The following is an 18,896-nucleotide window of genomic DNA, read 5'->3' as shown; positions in this document are numbered from 1 at the left end:
GATCGTTGGAACTTTTTTTAAAAAACTTTTTAAAGCATTTTTTTACAACCGGTTCGGGCAAACCTGCCCGAACTGGTAGCATTTCACCCCTGATACGGAACTATTGTGAGTGATGAAGCTAGGAGGTAGTTGAGCAACTATCATAAAGGTTTAGGACAACTCCAAGGATGAACAGTGCGCTATCATAAGATACTTTTTCTGTAACAATCAAGAAAACAGTTGCTCAACTCTTTTTAGTTGCCAGGTGGATAATCCATCTTTAGCTATTTAGCTGAAGTGATATTTCCCAAACTTCAAGACATGGATCTATAGAGATTCTCAATCATTCAGGTCATGGTTGTTCCAAAGGATTGTCCCAAATGAATGGGAGAAGCTTCTTGGATGAGAAGTGAAAGATCTTCAAGGAAAAACAAAGTCAGCCCAAGTGCCTTTTGAAGAAAGCACTTTTAAGACATGTGGTGTGCAACATGCTGGAAGTCAAACTCCACAAAACCTAGAATTGCTAAGGTTGAGAAACATTTGAGCTGAAGTTAACAATCCAGCCAGGTTTTTTTTATAGACAGGGCCTCTCAGATTCATGCTGGGTTTGCTATCATTTCAAGATGTATTTCAGATGTTTCTCTCAGTCATCTAATCTGGCGTGATTCAGTTTTGTGTTTTATTTCCAGAAGACATGGTTAAGAGTCTTCGTCTGTTTGTGTGGCTATCCGTAGGGTGTCTTTTTTTCTATTGATAAAGATGATTACCTTGATATTCTCTCTCTCTCTGTCTCTTGCTACAAAATAAAGCCTTTGTTCTGACCTAGGCTGCCCAAGAACATGAAGCAAAATCCTTGTCCCGACAAAACCCTTTATTAATTTACTGTGAATTCTGCTCATTCACATCCAGAAAAGTCTTTCGAGGGAGGATTTACAGTCACAGACCTTATCTGGCTTGGAGAGCTGCCAGGCTGATATCTGCAAAACTTGGCAAGGAGTCTCGGAGAGTCACAAACCAGTTAAGCGCACTAATTGTCTTCTGCAAACTCCACTCTCCTTTTGCTTCTCTTTTATTTCCTTACCATCCACCTGTGGCCTTTCTCCCAAGTTGACCCCTGTTCTTTAGCTGTTCCCTTCATCTGGCAACTCTGTGCATGCACACACTGGGAACAGGCTCCAGCTGTTCGTCTGCCTCACTGATGTCTGACTCTGAAGGCAGCTGATAACTGGTATATGGCTCTGGCCCCATTTCTGCCTCTGATACAGAGCCCTCATCAGAGCCTTCCCCCAGACTCCAGGACTGGCCCATGTTCCTCCCCAACCTCCTCACTGTCCAAATCTGCTGCCAGCTCTGCTGTCCACTGGTGGGCCACAACAGCCTTTAACTCACAGACTTCCAAAGTCTAGTGTGGGTCATCCATCTTCCCTAAACTTAAATAAATCCATACTCTTGGCATAGACTCAACAGCTTCCTTCCACCTGGGCACTATACCCTGCCATAGGATGATCTATAGTAGGATACAAAAGAAGGAGCATTGTTCTATTGATACTTCCAGACCTATTAGCAGGTTTTGACCATGACATCATTTTGAAGTCCTTGGCAGACTAGTACCAATCCTTTGTTATGATTCTGTTCCTACCTACAGGTACTCTCAGAAAATAATCTTGGAAAATTGGTTTTTAGCCCCTGGAGAACAATCAGAAGGAAGGGCATTCAGTAAAATTTACTTTATCTTTTATTTTCATATCAACATGACGCTAATGGGAAAGATCATTCAAATCTCTGGAGTTAGTTGTCAAGAGTAATGTAATAATTCCCAGCTCCTCAGCTCAGATACCTCAAGATAGATGCAGGAGAACAATTAAGTACGGAGAAGAGAATGTTGTAAATCAGGATTATCAAACTCGCAGCCCACGGCCAAGTGTGTCACACAATGGCCACACCCGCATCTGATTTAGCGAAGGGGGGGAGTCCCAATATGTCATGTGACACTACCATGATGAACTGAGTTTGACACCTCTGTTGTAAACAGTCCTGGAATCTTGACTTCTGGACCGGAATAAGAGATAGTCTTATTCCAGATGGGGAATTGTCTCCCACAATAAGGAAAACTTTACAGCCTGATAGTGTTTTCGGATCCAGCATTGACATTGGACAGCCAAATAACCTTGGTAGAAGGGAATGTCTTTGACCTCAGTTGATAACGCAAGTATTTTCCTTCTCTGGAAAATGGTTGGCTTTAATTATTCATAGGCTACCAACCTCAAGGTTAGACTCTATATGCAACCACATAAATGTTGAATGCTGCTTTCTGGAAGTTACATACCTATGTTGAAACAGCTTTGCTTGCTGATAGCCGCACAAGATGAGTATAGTCATTGACTGAGATGGGCATCTATAGAAATTAGAATAGAACAGAGCTGGAAGGGACATTGGAGATCTTCTATTCAAGCCCCCTGCTGACACAGGAGACCATATACCATTTCAGACTTCTTAAAAGCCTCCAGTAATGAAGCACCCATGATTTCTGAAGGCAAGCTGTTCCACTGGTTAATTGTTCCCACTGTTAGGAAGTTTCTCCTTAATTCCAGATTGCTTCTCTCCTTGTTTAGTTTCTAACAATTATTTCTTGTCCTGACCTCTGGTGCTTTGGAGAATAATTTGCCTCCCGTGACAGCCCCTCAAATATCGGAATACTGCTATCATGTCACCCTCTCATTCTTATTTTCTCTTGACTAGCCACACCCAAATCCTGCAACAGTTCTTCGTGTTTTAGTCTCCGGGCCTTTGATCATCTTAGTTGCTCTTCTCCGAACTTTTTCTGAAGTCTCAACATCTTTTTTTGTAGTGTGGTGACCAAAATTGTTTGCAGTATTCCAGGTGTGGTCTTACTAACTGCTTTATAAAGCGGTACTAATTGAGTGAATGAATATCTCAAAGAGGAAGATGATTGGGTTTGATCCAGAAAATGGAATCATCAATTATGATTTAATGCAGTCTTTTTCAACCTTGGCAACTTGGAAGATGTGTGAACTTCAACTCCCAGAATTTTTCAGCCAACAAGCTTGCTGGAAAATTCTGGGAGTTGAAGTTCACACGTCTTCAAGTTGCCAATGTTAAGAAACACTGATTTAATGTATAAATGTAAAAACAAAGCCAAAAATAAGTATGATTGATTGATTGATTGATGTACCTTTACTACAGATGGGAAAATAGTCAAAAAGTTTTGAGATCTATAAATACTGGTGGAATAAAAAAAGTTTTTAGATATATAAATACTAGTGGAATAATTGGGAAGGAGTCTCAGAAGAACAAGTGGCAAAGAATGGAAAATATACGTATCAGAACCGACGTCTGCCCATTTGGATAAGTGGAAATAAGATTTAGTGTGTCAGGATAAAAAAAAAGTTGAATTCAACGGGAAAGGATTGCATAAGTATTGGCATATGTAGAGATAGGCTGAAGGATAGATGGCTGCTGAATAAATGGGGATTGGTTGCATAAGTGTGTGAAGAGGATGAAAGAAGCACATTAAGGTGAGTTGGCCATTTAAAGAGAATGAATGAGGATGAAGTTGCAAAACAAATATATAGAGCGAGGGGTTTGAGAGAAATGAGAAGACTGTGAAAATTATTCAGTGCAGAGGATGAGATCCTCTGAAAAATAGGGAATTTACAAGGGGAAAAAGAAAGTATAAATGTAAAGTATGAATTGGCAGAATGAATGGTGTGTCAGACCAGAAAGGTATGGAAAGCTATTGTCAAAGCGAAAACTAGACTTAGCTATATTAATTTCCTTTTATTATCCCCCATTGTTTCCAGATTTTATTATTTATTCCTTTTCTCTGCTTTGCATAATGTTGCTTACCTGGATAGAGAATATCACAATGGATCTGCCTGCCTGTCAAAGGATGAGGCAGATTTTGTTAGTTAATTCAGGTCAAGGGTTAAACTGGTTCATCCCAGAGCAGGAGCTTGAGAAAGCTGAATATTCTTAACCTGCTGTTTGGGCTTGTGTGAAAGGTACTTAACACACCAGAGTCCCCATATTTCAAACTCCTGCTTTTATGCTTCTTCCTCTTGATGCGGTGCCAAAATCCTCCATAAGAATTCATCTCCGAATCTCCCTGGAACATTTTGATTAACGTCAATTAACAGCTTGTCCTCTAGCTATAATTTTCAGAAGTAATTAAGCGTAATTATTGACAATTATAGACGATCAGTTAGGTCATATGCATACATCTTCAAAATACAAGCCACTCCTTGTGGCTTACTAAAGCTATATAAAAGATGATTTACAATGCATTGCTACACTTACATTTGCTAGAGGTTCAACCCATACAGTTCCGGGGTCTTATTCTCAAATAAATGGGTATGATATTTTGGAGGGGATTTTGATTTTGACAACAATAGTTCCTTGGTAAAGTGCATCAAAATGTCTTGTATTAAAATGGACATTTAAAGTAGCCTCAAGTACATAATACTTGACCATGTTCTAACTGGAGTAATCAAAATGTTACTATTGACAATATTGTTTAATATGCACATTTTGAATATGTATTTCATTGATAAATATTTATTAGATTTTTATCTTGCCGTTATTACTTTATGAGTAATTGAAGCCAGTCAACATGCCTAATATTCTTTCCTCCTACTTTCAACACACCTTTGTGAGTTAAGTTGGGCTGAGACAGAGTGATTGGCCCAAAGTCACCTAGCTGGCTTTCGTGCCTAATCTGGTACTACAACTCACCATTTCCTACAGAGCTGGGTTGGAAATCCTGTCGCTACTGGTTCTTGTACTTGCGCACACTCGCAATGCTTTTGTGCATGCGCAGAAGCATCCTGTCACTGCCATTACTGGTTCGCCCGATCCGGGAGCAATCCACCTCTGATTTCCTGGCTTCATGAATGTAATCATACCATTCTGCTTTATACTTACCACCATTCTTCTCATGTGAGATATGTGGTTTTCATGGTCAAGCGGTCAATAAACTTCCTAGTTTTTCATTAACTGCATTTAGAAGTCATCCCACAATGTGACATGCGCAATGTACACTCCACAGCAGCCCACCACTGATCTTATAGTCTATTTCTCTTTCTTGATGGGTAACAAGATAGTAGGTTCTCATTTACAAGCTAGGTGACCATACTTGGTTTGCTTATGGTTGTTCAGTTGGTCTATTGTCCATGTTTGGGAGACGGGCAAATATTGATTTCTCCTAAATTCCAGACAGAAACTTCCCATTTCATTTATTGAGGAGAGAGAGATGTCACCTTGAATTTTGATGCAGCACTCATCACAGCAAAGATAAATATCTGAATTCAGCCATTTCCTGGATCCACATGACAAACTGGGCTACAATGTTTTTTGATGTTGGCATATTGCAATGTGCAAAAGTGAGACACTGTGGTTTGTGAATCATGTCTTGTAACTTAGCATGATGGTGATATTGCCTTGCTCATAGATCCTCATTTAAAAAAATTGTATAATAGATTTATATATTGCATCTCTCTCTCTCTCTCGCTATTATCTATCTATCTATCTATCTATCTATCTATCTATCTATCTATCTATCTATCTATCTATCTATCTATCTATCATCTATCTATCTATCTATCTATCTATCGTCAATCTATAAATGGCTGTGTGTGTATGTATGTATGTATGTATGTATGTATGTATGTATGTATGTATGTATGTATGTACCAGCATAACTCTGGAATGCCTTGAGCAATTTCAACCAAACTTGGTATACAGATGATTTACTCTCTGGAAACAAATACTGTGGGGGTAGGACACCCCTAATATCTCTCAGGGTGTGTGTTCTGTTAAGATACAGCCTGTTGTGCCTTCAAATGGCTTCTTCCATACTGCTGTAAAAGGACTTCTACTGTACAGCGCAGTGGAGTTGCCATGGTAACGGCTTCATGGTACTCCACAAGGGGCTTTATCCATTATCTGCCTATCTATTTCTCTCCTTCCATCCCTCCCATGGCTTGAGTGCCCCTTATAATGAAATGCAATGGAAATCCCATCTCTGTGAATAGACTATAAAAATATCACATATTGAAGAAAATTAAATGTAATAATGTACACCCTGATGAGACCACCATAAAATAAAATCTATTTCAGGAGTGTCAAACTTGTGGCTTACGGGCTGAATGTGTCACGTGCTGGCTCCTCCCCTGCCCTGTTTAGCGAAGGGGGGGGAAAGTCCCGATATGTCACCTGATGCCACCATGACGCTACACATTTGACACCCTTGATCTATTTTAAAAAAGGAAGACTCAGTTTCTATTGGGGCTATTATTGTAGACATTTGTTGAAGCTCGGACTTTTTTCTTTTACACATCACCATGCCTCTTTTCTTTTTCCTTCTTTTTTATTTTTTTGGGGGAAAAAAATCATCATCACATTCTCCTTTCACACAACAAAAGATTGCTAGCTGTGTTACGGATACATCATCATCTGAGATTCCCTTCCCAGTCATCGCGTTTCAAATCACCATCTTGACTGTCCCTTCGCGGTTGGAGTAATACTGCATCAGGGCTTGTCTGCCAGTGGCGCGGGTGGATTGGGCCCAAAGCCTCTGCTTCTGAAGTCCAGCTGAGGCTCCTGGGACCCTCACATCTGCTTCTGAAAATCCCACTCGCACTCGAATTTGTATTTCGCCATCGGTTCAATAGCCGTTTGTATTGACAGAGTCTTTACATTCTCTGGAGAACCCACATCACAGGCATAGTCAGCTGTCCAGATCTGACTTACCTCGGAATCGACTGAAACCCGTTTTACAACCCTATAATAAAAATATACAATAACAGAAACGTATTTCCTTCTTTTTGACTGCATTTCTCTGGAAACAATAAAGAACATGTCTTGATGTCAGTCTCCCAATTATTTAAAGCACAAAGAGAGAGAAAGAGAGTGAGTGAGAGAGAGAGAAACCTCACGTCCACCGTACTACACAATACATTGTGAGCCCTATATATACGTATAACTACCCAATGTTGAAGCTATTGTTGTGTTCTTCTACTTCCAAAGAATGAAGTCCGTTCTACCCCGTGTGGGTCCTTCAAACGGCCTTCATAATGGGCTTGAAGCGGTCATCACCCAAGGGTAGAACGTAAGTGTAATATGACTAGGATGTATTCATTGTATTATGATTTTCAGAAAAAAGATACTTCTTGGTAATGAACAGCAGTTAACATATGCCAGGAAACCAGAGCACCAGTAAACAATTCTATACTCAAAACAAGCTCATGCTGACACTACAGAACCATTTACAATTCTTTTGGTTGTAACCCTCCCCCCCACCCACCCAAAAAAGTTGAAATTTTAGTGACTTTCCCCTCTCTAAAGAAATGTAAACTTTCTTCTCAAACCCAGGTCCTTTAACTTTTACACTTAATGGTGTGTGTAAATGTATCTGTATGCTTCTATTTTTTAAAACAAACAAAAAACAAACCCAACATTCATAATTTCCTACTTTGTGTTTGTGATATGGACCAATAGTAACCTGCAAGCCTGAGAATTCAGGAATTTTAAAAAAAAACGATATACTTTTAAGCAGGGAGAAAAAATTCTGCTGATCCTGAAGGAATGTGATGGCAAAAAAGATCAAGGGTTCTGAAACAATCTTTGTTTAGCTCTGTCCAAAAACCACAATAGATGTCCCTGGGCACCCCAGTGACTCCTGCAAGGAAGACATTCTTCTGACATTACCAAATACGAAAGTATTTCTCCAAACTCTCATTGACTGAACAAATGCGGGAATTAACATCCGCTTCTTTGCAATCTGCTGGGGAAAATGGCCCCCTTAGACAGGTGGCGAAAATAAAAAGCCAAGAGAAGGAAAGAAAGAAAAAGGAGAGATTAAACGAGTAGCTAACTGCTCATTACAGAAAACAACGTCAACTAAAAACATATGGGTGAACAGGGTATTAAATGGATGGCAGCTACTTATGGGAAGGAGGTAAATTTGTAACTATAACATGCTAAAATAAATTTTTATCCCTCCCTCCCTTCCTCCCCCAAATTAAATGTGCAAAATATATTCACCATGCCAACAATTATGACTATTTATAGACCTTTTGTCTATGACCTCCTCTTAACAGCTCCCTGTTTTGCCTGGATTGTTTTGTTACAATAAAAAGCGCTTGAAAACCTACAGCAGTGCAAGTTGATGAAATAATTACATTCTCTAACACTGTGCTTGGGTCACGTGGCTACGCTATGATACAGTTTTTACTCTTTTGCCTTTTTCGGCTGTGTAACTGTCCTCGACCACCCAGTGTAGAAGACTTAGGCATGCTGTATGAGCCGTATTTGTGAAGAAGGTCTTCATTGGTGACGTACTGGAGTCGGCTTGGTTGCGGAATCGGTTCTCCAAGGAAGTAGCCTTCATTGTCAGATTCGGAGGAGGAGGAGCACGTGGAGCACCAGTCGTATTCAGCAAAGTAGGGTCCCCATCTCTCGCCAAAGTGATTTTGCAAAGCCAGGTCTGAGACGGTCCTCGGACACTGACCGTACAGGTTTCTCTGGGTGTTCTGCTCCATGGTCTCCCGGCAACTTCTTTGCTGCAAAAACTGGTCGTAGTCCTCCCTAGCTCGTAGAGAGGGCCTCTCTTTCAACTTATAGTTCTGTTCACTAGTGAGATGAAGGGCATTATCTGAGCGGGACCGCCTGGACCGCCGGGGCCTGTGGGGGCGATAACGCCGATCATCCTCTCGGATGTTAGTCCGCCTCGGTGTGCGTTCGCTCATTGGGGGATGTCTGATATTGTCTTGTCCAGGCAATTTGTTACCTGCCATCCCGCCTTCATAATCAAAGCTCTGGTGCATCCTTCCGTGAGATGAGGTATCCCTGTATCCAATGGGATTGGCAAGATTGTGTAGGTTGGCATCTACATCTTGGTACTGCTGAACAGAAATTAGGCTGCGGACAGATTCGGCACTTCTAAACTGTACAGAAGAATTGAGGGTCCCCATGTTACTCATCTTCTCCGAGACGTTCATTCCTGAATCTTTGCTTAGATCTGGCATGGAGAACCGGGACAGATGTTCTTGTCGCTTGGCACCACCATCGGCAGACAGACCTTTTCAAAAGAGAGAGAGAGAGAGAGAAAGGATATAGTGATTCTTATTCACATGCTCAATTAGTTTTAAAACTATTATTGGATCTTTGATGTGTTTAAAATTTTAAATGACAATGCAGTGGCATTTCTGTGACTCTTTGTACTTTTTAGAAATCTGTGATATCCAGCATAACCTCATATTCTTTTGATTTATAAACTAAGACTCAAGTCTAGATGATGATAATGATGGTAATAAAGCAATTTAAATTTAGATGTTCTAGAGGGCAACTTTAATCAATCTTTCAACTGAAATTCTAGCTTCTGTCATTAGAAATAGACTTTTGTTCTCTTACATTATAGTCTTGCCAATTCACTTTTATCTCTCCATATAGCTATATCTACCTATATTGCCTTCAAGTAAGGTTTTTTTTTAGCTCCTGGTAATTTGCCTGGACATGTTTCCGCTAAAATGGGATTAGAACTCATAGTCTCCCACTATCTAGCCTGATGCCTTAATCACTACACCAAAATAATTCTTCATCCCTGTACATACATACATACATACATACATACATACATACATACATACATACAGCAATGTTTGTTCTGCTATACTGTACGCATTATTTTTCCTACCCAAAGTCTCTTTTATTATTCCACTAGCTCCATTTTCATGTTCCATTACTATAACTCTACATAAAACTGTGGCACTTCATAAAATAGATCTTTTCATTCTGTTCCAGGTAGCTTTCTTTCCTTACATCTATTTCTCACTCATTTCCCTGTCCTACCATCTATACTTTTCCATACAGGTGTAATACTTTCTCTTCTTGCAATCTTTCTACTTTTATTCATGTTTCTTTTACTACTTTCCTTTTCTTTACATTGCCTTTAGGTATGTCCACATTATGCACCTTTCATTACCCTTATATCAAGAGAGCAAACCCCACTTCCTTCTAACACAGGGCATAGTTTGGTAATGAAATGTCTGCAAGAAAACAACCAAGCTGAGAGAGATCACCAAGGACCCTGAGCTATTCTCTTCCATCAGTACCCTTAAACCTTCACCGATTCTCCCAAAAACCTTCAAAATATGCAATCAAATCCATCAGGGTTTTCTGTTCATTCATTTCTATCAAAAATACAGTATATACTTAAAAGCCCATATTCATAACAAACCTCTTTCTAAAAAGATGCTGACCAAACTATCACCATTTTTATCTATTCTTGGTTCCCCACATGGCTCACTTTTTCTGTATTGTTTTATTCTCACCCATCCATCTTGTCAACTAACAAAATATAATTATATCTATATTTATAACTTTCTCCAGATTGCATTCATTGCAATATGGGAGAAAAGATATATTGCAGAACATTGCATCATTTTTCTCCAAAGCTTATTCCAGATTCTATCGTTTCCAACAAATGATTCTATCCCAATCATTTGTTGGAAAGTAACTTGAAACTATCACCATCCTATTCTGTATGAGTCTGTATCATTCATCCTATGAATTCTTACTTTCACATGAACTTACTGCAATCTAGATTTAATTTTGAGTTATGGTCAAAGATGAGCTGTCGAAAACAAAAAGAGGAAGAGTAAAAAAAAAACACCTTTATTTAAAAACAATACTTGAAATTTACAAAGATATGTGGAAACCAATTAATTCTGACCATGTTAGAAGAAGGTATAGTGGCTAAGCAGTTAAAATGTTGAGTTTGTTGACTGGAAAGCTAACAGCCCAGGTTCAGGTAATGGGAGCTCACTCACGCGATGGGATGAGCTCCTGTTACTTGCCACTACTCCCGCCAACCTAGCAGTTTGACAGCTTGCAAATGTGAGTAGATAAATAATTACCACTTCAGTAGGAAGGTAACAGCATTCCATGACATCATACTGGTCACATGACCACAGAAATGTCTTCAGACAGCACTCGGTCAATGGCCTCAAAACAGAGATGACCAACACCTCCTAAAGTTGGCAACTAGTGGAGTAAAAGTCACATACCACCAGTATGCAGATGATACACAGCTGTATCTGTCCGCCCCGTGCCAACTCAATGAAGCGATGGACGTGATGTGCCAGGGCCTCGAGGCTGTTAGGGACTGGATGGGGGTTAACAAGCTTGTACTCAATCCAGATAAGACCGAGTGGCTGCTGTGCTTCCCTCCTACCAATTGGCCAAGTGTTCCACCTCTCAGGCTGGGGGGGGTCAAATAGTATGCCCCTCAGATAGGGTCCGCAACTTGGGAGTCCTCCTGGACCCACAGCTGACTTTTGAACACCATTTGTCAGCTGTGACCAGGGGGGCATTTGCCCAGGTTCGCCTGGTGCACCAGTTGCGTCCCTACCTGAACCGGGAGGCTCTCACAACAGTCACTTGTGCCCTTGTGACCTCTAGACTGGAATACTGCAACGTGCTCTACATGGGGCTGCCCTTGAAGAGTATTCGGCGACTTCAGCTTGTCCAGAATGCAGCCGCGCGAGCGATCGTGGGTGCGCCTCGGTTCACCCACGTAACACCTATCCTCTGTGAGCTGCACTGGCTGCCTGTTGATCTCCAGGTACGCTTCAAGGTGCTAGTTGTCACCTACAAAGCCCTTCATGGTATTGGATCTGGGTACTTGAGAGACCGCCTACTGCCAATTATCTCCACTAGACCAATTAGATCCCACAGACTAGGCCTCCTCCGAATTCCATCAGCCGGCCAGTGTCGACTGGCGACTACCCGGAGGAGGGCCTTCTCTGTGGCTGCTCTGACCCTCTGGAACGAACTCCCCGTGGAGATTCGTACCCTCACCATCCTCCAGGCCTTCCGCATAGCCCTTAAAACCTGGCTGTTCCGACAGGCCTGGGGCTAAAGACTCGCCGCCCCACCCGAATGGTATGATTGTTGTGTTTTTTTAACTATGTATGGTTCTTCTATGTTTTTTGTAATTTTGTTTGTTTTTTCCCTCCCTCTGAGTTGTGAGCCGCCCTGAGTCCCTTTCAGGGAAAAGGGCGGCATACAAATAAAATTAAAATCTAAATCTAAATCTAAATCTAAATCTTTACATTTTTTTTAATGTCACAAGTAGACAAATGTATGCAATTTGTCAACATTAGCTTCCTAGTAGTAATAGCACCTGTGCAAAAATTAGCCATCTTTCCAGATATTTCTGCAGATACTTTGGCCAATTGATGGCAAGTTGTCTCTTCATCAGACCTGCCAAGACAGTTTAGGAGGAAGAAATGCCAATCCGAATTAGAAAGGCAATGATCTTCAACCCAAAATTACTCCCATAGGGACTAAGCTTTAAATACTTTAAAAATCTGTGTCTTCTCTTTTAACTTTATATTGCCTCTCCCAATGAAACCAAATACCGGACTGTAAGATTGCAATAATCAAGAATTGAAAACTGCTTTTTTCTTTTCTTTTTCCCCAGGATGACTGAAAACTGTAAAAGAATCAAGGGAAAATGTTTCCTTAAGCTAAATCTAAGGCCATGGTGGCAAACCTATGGCCCTTTCTGCGAGCACACGAGCCGTCACCCCAGATAAGCTCTACTGCGCATGCACAAATGCCTCCCACCGGCCACCTGATTTTCGGGTCTCTGTTGCAAATGTGCAGAGGGAAAGGCGTATGCAGGAGATGCATGTGCATGTGGGGGAGAGGGAGTGTGGGTGTGTGTGCCCCCCCCCCCCGGCACCCCATTTTTGGTCCCAGGAGGCTTCAGGGAGGCCTGTTAGGCCCAAAATGGGGTGGTATCGTAGCGCATTGCATTATGGGTTTCAGCACACACATGTGAACTGTCACACACGCACCCTTTTGGCACACAATGACTAAAAGGTTAGCCATTACTGATCTAAGGTATCAGAGTACTTAAAAGCTCCTTAAATGAAGTAGTCAGGATTCCAAACCTAATGAGTTTTATACTTGAAGTACCTCAGAATGTATCAAGCTTAAACATTTGGACTGGACCGTTTGTAAGAATTTGAGTTTTTATAAATGCAAATTTGGGAACCAGAAAACAAATGGGGAATCACTCCAGTTTTACAAATATTTAAAGCAGTGAGTACATAATTATCATTTATGCTAAAAGCAAAATACTAAATTGCATTGGTAGTCCTAAGGGCCTAATCTGCGACAGCTTTTATTTATTCTTTCCAGGCAGCAGAGGGTTGAAAAATAATTCACGGATATTTAAAGGCCTTAATTTGCCCTACACTGTTGTTATTTATTTTCCATTGGTGGATAAGGTCAGCAAGCTTTCCCACCAGAGTATAGTTTTTAAAAAAAAGAATAATGTGATATTTTTCCCCAGAGTACAACACCAAGACTGGCACACACTGCCTTAAACCTACTTGCATGTTTCACCACCCAAAATAACTATAAAAGTAACCTGAAACAGATTTATTAGCCAATTCTGGATAATATAAATTTGTATTAATGTCAATCCTACAAAGAAAAGAAGGTAGTGTGAAGTTTGATTCAAGTCCTTCTGGGTAAGGATTGGCATAAGGAGACATCCTGGGGAGGAAAATCTCACTTGTTCTGAAATGCTTTCATGAAATGTCATCAAAATTAAATAGTTTTTAATCAACAGAAGGCACTGCCAGCTTTGCCCAGTTCCTATCTTTAGGAATTGAATTGATTACTGCCAATAATCTAGATGGCATCAATTCATATTTTCTAACATATATATTTTAGCTCCTTCATTTACAGGTAGACCTCGACTTCCAACTGTAATGGGAGTCTGCAATTTTGGTCATAAAACATGATAGTTGTTAAGTGGGTCACCATGTATCCGTGGCTCATTTTATGACTTTTGTATGGCAGTCATAAAGCAAATGCTGTGCTTGTAAAGTGAACACCGTGGTTGTTAAGGCAACCCACTGTTCTCTATGAGTCAGGGTTTTTTTTGGGCCAGAAATCAAAACTAAAAACAAGCTTCTGGCAAAACCAGAATAAAATATGGTTCAATTGAGCTCTGCATATGTGGGACTGATTGGGGTAGATTGTAAGGGTGACACCGAAATATAATTTTATGGCATTTTATTCTATTTTATATATTTTATGTATTAAACTATATTGTATTTTATCCTATAACTATTGTATTTTACATTACTCTTAAGTTAAATTGCTTGTATAAGATTTTATTGGCGATATGTGTTTGAACCTTGTGCTTTGATATGGCCTATAGCAGTGACGTGTGAACCTTTTTGTAAACATGTGCCAAATTTGTGTGCAGTGTGTGATTGTGCACGTGCCCCAAACCCACAATGCAATGTATCCTGCCCACCTGTGCATACATACACAACCCCCCCCCCCCCAATATGTAGGGGGGAGTTTTCACCCTGCCCAGGCTCCGTAGGCTTTTCTCAAGTCTCTGGGAAGGCAAAAACAGTCTTCCGCAGGCTCCGGAGCCCCTTCAGAGGCCAGAAACATGTCCTTTTCTGAACTTCTGGAAGTCCTGTTTTTTGTCCTCCCAAGGCTCTGGAGGCTTTTCTGAAACCTGGGGAGGTTGAAAAGGCCTTCCCTGATCCTTCAGAAGTCCAAAAACCAGCTGGCTGGCGCACTCGTGCATGCTGGAGCTAACAGCTTGCGTGCCAACAGATATGGCTCTGGGTGCCACCCGTGCCATAGGTTCACCATCATAGGCTTATAGGCTAATCAATAAAGCTATCATATCATATCATAATAAAATACAGTCATGTGAATATAAGTGTTACTGATTGCCAAGTGCCCAGAATGTGGTCGAATGGCTACATGGGGGTGGGGTGGGGGCTGTCAGAACTTTCGAATCCAGGTTGTAGATCTTTTTTGAGGTCTGTTGTAGCCTCAAATGACTGCTAAACAAATATTTGTAAGTCAGGGACTACATTAAGAGAACCTTTACTTGCAGCTTGTAAGCAGGTATGGAAAGCAAAGAAGTGAGCTAGGGCCTAGAAATATCAATTTCTTTTCCAGTAAATGTCTATGGAGATGTTCAGTCATCCAAGTCATGGCTGTCTTAAAGGTGCCTTTTTTTCTGGCACAAAAAACGGGACTTTTTTGTTTTTCTTTGAAGACATTTTGCTTCTCATCCAAGAAGCTTCTTCGGCTCCTTTCATTCCCCACCATCCAGTCAGAGCTGAAGAAGCTTCTTGGATGAGAAGCAAAACGTCTTCAAAGAAAAACAAGGACGTCCAGTTGCCTTCTTTTAAAAAAATGCATCTTTGGGGTCTTTTTCAATACCTCCCAAAAGTGACAAAGAATCTTTATCATGAACCAAAAGGTTCTTGGGTTCTATAATCTCCCAGGGTTTGAAATGAACACCTAACATTAGAACCATCATTAAAAAGGTACAACAAACAATGTTCTTCCTGTGTCAACTTACGAAGTTCAGACTGCCCTGGGAGATGTTGACCCAGTTCTACAAAGAAATTATTGAGTCTGTCATCTGTACTTCGATAATAGTCTGGCTTGGTACAGCAACCATACAGGACAGGTACAGAGTCCAACTGATACTTAGAACTTCAGAAAAAACAATTGCAACCAGCCTGCCTTCCACTGAGTATTGTTCTAGGTGTAAAGATAAAGGTGTTCCCCTCACACATATGTGCTAGTCGTTCCTGACTCTAGGGGGAGGGGCTCATCTCTGTTTCAAGGCCGAAGAGCCAGCGCTGTCAGAAAACGTCTCCGTGGTCATGTGGCCGGCATGACTAAAGGCCAAAGGCACATGGAACACTATTACCTTCCCACCAAAATGGCCCCCATTTTTCTACTTGCATTTTTACATGCTTTCAAACTGCTAGGTTGGCAGAAGCTGGGACAAGTAATGGGAGCTCACCCTGTTACACAGCGCTAGGGATTTGAACCGCCGAATCTTTTGATTGACAAGCTCAGCGTCTTAGCCCACTGAGCCACCGCTTCCCACACCAGTATTGTTCTATGTCTAAGTATATTTACCCATGTTGTACGGTTGTAGTATTTATTCTTCTCATCTCCTCTACCCTCTTATTGGTATATTATGATTAGTATTACTCTGTTGCTGTACGTTGAAAGTTTCTGCACTGAAGACAAATTTATTATGTGTCTAATCACCCTTGGCCAAATAAAGTATTCTAATCATAAAACTACCATTCAATTGCATTATTTCATGTGCCAAGAGAATTCTCCAGTTTTTCCAGACTTCAACAATACCTAAAAACACAACTGATGGACGCAGAAGGCAGCAAACATATCCAACACATGTTCTTCCTCTTCTTTTCCTCATAACAATAACCCTGTGAGGTGAGTAGGTAGTCCAAAATCACCCAGATAGGGGTTTGGGGTTGGGGTTTTTTTTTGTCTAAGGTGGGACTAGAACTCATGATCTCCACTTTCTAGCCTGATGTCTTAAGCATTAGATCAGTTGGCTCTATTAATTTTTATATTCATTTTGTAGACCATGGCAAATTATAGAAGGCAACTTCTTTATGTTAAGTCAACTTATCTGCTTATTGGAGAACCAGGAAGCAATAGTTAGACAGAATCCAGCAAAATAAAATAGTTTAAAATTGCGAAAGTGCGCAAAGGCACTTGTCATGGATTATTATTGGTTACGAGACAATTGGTTTTTTAATTTCTTTTAAGACTTGTTATTTTGCATCATTTGTCTGCCACTCAGAGCCTTTTTAGAACGGAGTGACATGAAATTGTAGAAATGAATACTCAAAAGGAATAAAAATTGGAACTAAAATTGCTAGGAGAAACATTATCAACCAGACGAACGAGTATAACACCACTCTGAGTGCAACAATTTGATATTCAATATTAAAGCACATACTGAGATCACCTCAATAGGAAATATCAATCCAATGAAAATAGTCAGAATTTAAGTAATAACAGGTTGTTATTTTCCAAGGCTCAAAAATTCACAGAAATAGTGATCAAGCCATTAACTAAAGAAATATCTGAAATATGAGAGATAAAATGGGATAATCAAGTCAGTCAAAATATAAAAATGTGATATTGATAAAAAAGGTACCAAATATGAAAGTTCCAGTTTCCCAGCTATAAAATCATTTTGACAGCTGGATCAAAAGAAAGGGGACAAATGGACATCTATGAATTTTAGTGCTGGAGAACAGAGTTGAGAATACTTATGAACCAAAGAAGAACCAATTATTCAATCAGATACATGAGGCAAATCCTCATGGCTAAGAGAGACAGAGAAGGAGGAAGTAAGTCAGGATACAATCAAATTTAGCAGCAGCTAGAATAGAATAACAGAGTTGGAAGGGACCTTAGAGGTCTTCTAGTCCAATCCCCTGCCTAGGCAGAAAACCCTATTTCAGACAAATGGTTATCCAACATCTTCTTAAAAACTGAAAGCTAAAACTGAAAGCTAGAAGCTGAATTCCATTCTCTTACCAGAAAATGATCTATACTTTAAAAAAAAAATCAGGTTTAAAGATATATGAAAATCCATCTAATAATCATAAAAATATATGAATATCCATCTAATAACTTTGTTTGGAGAACAATAAAATATTATTCCTGTGGGAATTGAGAACGGAAGTGAAACTGTCTGTACCCCGTTTCAGCTCAAGTAGGATCATGTATAACTTCTCATCAGATGGAATATGAAAAAAAGAGACCTGATAATAAAATGATGTGGTAATAGTCATTTCTTTCAATCTGTCAGGTAATTTTAAGAGAGTGGGGAAGAATTCAAGGTATTTCAAACATTTCGTGTAATGAAAATATGACATATACCTTGTATTTGTACTCTATGCTGTTCAATTATTAATAGTGGAAAACAAAACCCAGTAGCTATTTCATCTTATAACTTCACAAGAATATCCCTGTTTGAACAATCCATTGGAAACAACGGGTGTTCCATAGTCTCATCTTATGATTCACTAGCTGCATACAGCACTGCAAGTATTTTCTTTTTAATCTCAGCAGTTTCATCAATGTTGACAGATTTTCTCTGTCAGAATTTACGATTTGTAGCCCCCGTTGTTTGGAAGAAAAATACATATACTTCATGCTAATAAAAAGTAAGCAAAAATAATTTAAAAAAAACAAATTTCACCTGATTGTAATAAAGCTTAGCTATTAAGCCCATACTGAGGACAAAATATATTCAATTTGGAAATTGTTGCAAATAGCACATTAATTAAATGATTGAACGGTCAACAATGAGGAGCACATTAATGTTTATAAAGTTCATGATCTCATGTCAGATGAAACAAGGAATGTAAGGAACAATAATGGCTAACTCAACGCTGAATTCGGTATTTCGGTTCTTCTTCTTAATTCCACAGCAACAAGCTATTTCATTAGTACATCAGGGATATTGTTAAGGCTTTTCCTAAGCCAGAATTCCATTTTTTGCCTGTCACCATTCTCCTATATACCAATGATATAACCATTCCATCTATAACTCATGTGGGTATGCGCTGATGCCTTAAAGCATTAATACCATATTGCTCTAAGGAATACCATTTACTCTAAAATGAAGGTTTAATGCTCTAACGAAAGCACTTTAAATCTCTAATTAGTTGGAATATCAATGGGAGACTTATCGACTGGGCTAAAACCTGTAAGTACTTAAGTGTTTACATTCAATCTTCCACCTGCTGCACCAGCCAATCCAGTGAGCTTTAAATAAGAGCTTAAAGATCATCCCTTCTGATTACTGATGTGCAAGTCAACTTGGTAATAACTAGGTATGTCCCAGCAGCAATTAAATTATTTAAAGCTAAAGTTCTGAGCTTGATGCTGTAGGGTGATCGGTTATGTATTTACCAAGAACACCTCAAACCACTTATAAGTCAGATTCATAAATCAGAATTTCTAAAAGCCATAACATGTTTCCCTTACTCGAC

At 39.9% G+C, this 18,896-nt stretch overlaps 1 protein-coding gene across 1 annotated transcript in view; it reads right to left on the bottom strand.

Annotated features, from left to right (window-relative positions):
- Positions 1-7,249: 7,249 nt before the first annotated feature.
- The window catches only part of PRICKLE2 (prickle planar cell polarity protein 2), a 162,866-nt gene continuing 151,219 nt past the window's right edge, over positions 7,250-18,896 (bottom strand). Inside the window, exon 8 of the mRNA XM_032238880.1 lies at positions 7,250-9,076. Within this exon, the coding sequence (XP_032094771.1) occupies positions 8,208-9,076 (869 nt within the window). The 3' untranslated portion in view covers positions 7,250-8,207. The remainder of the gene's footprint in view (positions 9,077-18,896) is intronic.

Source organism: Thamnophis elegans, chromosome 2 (genome assembly GCF_009769535.1).
Source record: "Thamnophis elegans isolate rThaEle1 chromosome 2, rThaEle1.pri, whole genome shotgun sequence".
NCBI classification, from domain to species: Eukaryota; Metazoa; Chordata; class Lepidosauria; order Squamata; family Colubridae; genus Thamnophis; species Thamnophis elegans.
This window is presented reverse-complemented; position numbering and strand designations above follow the sequence as displayed.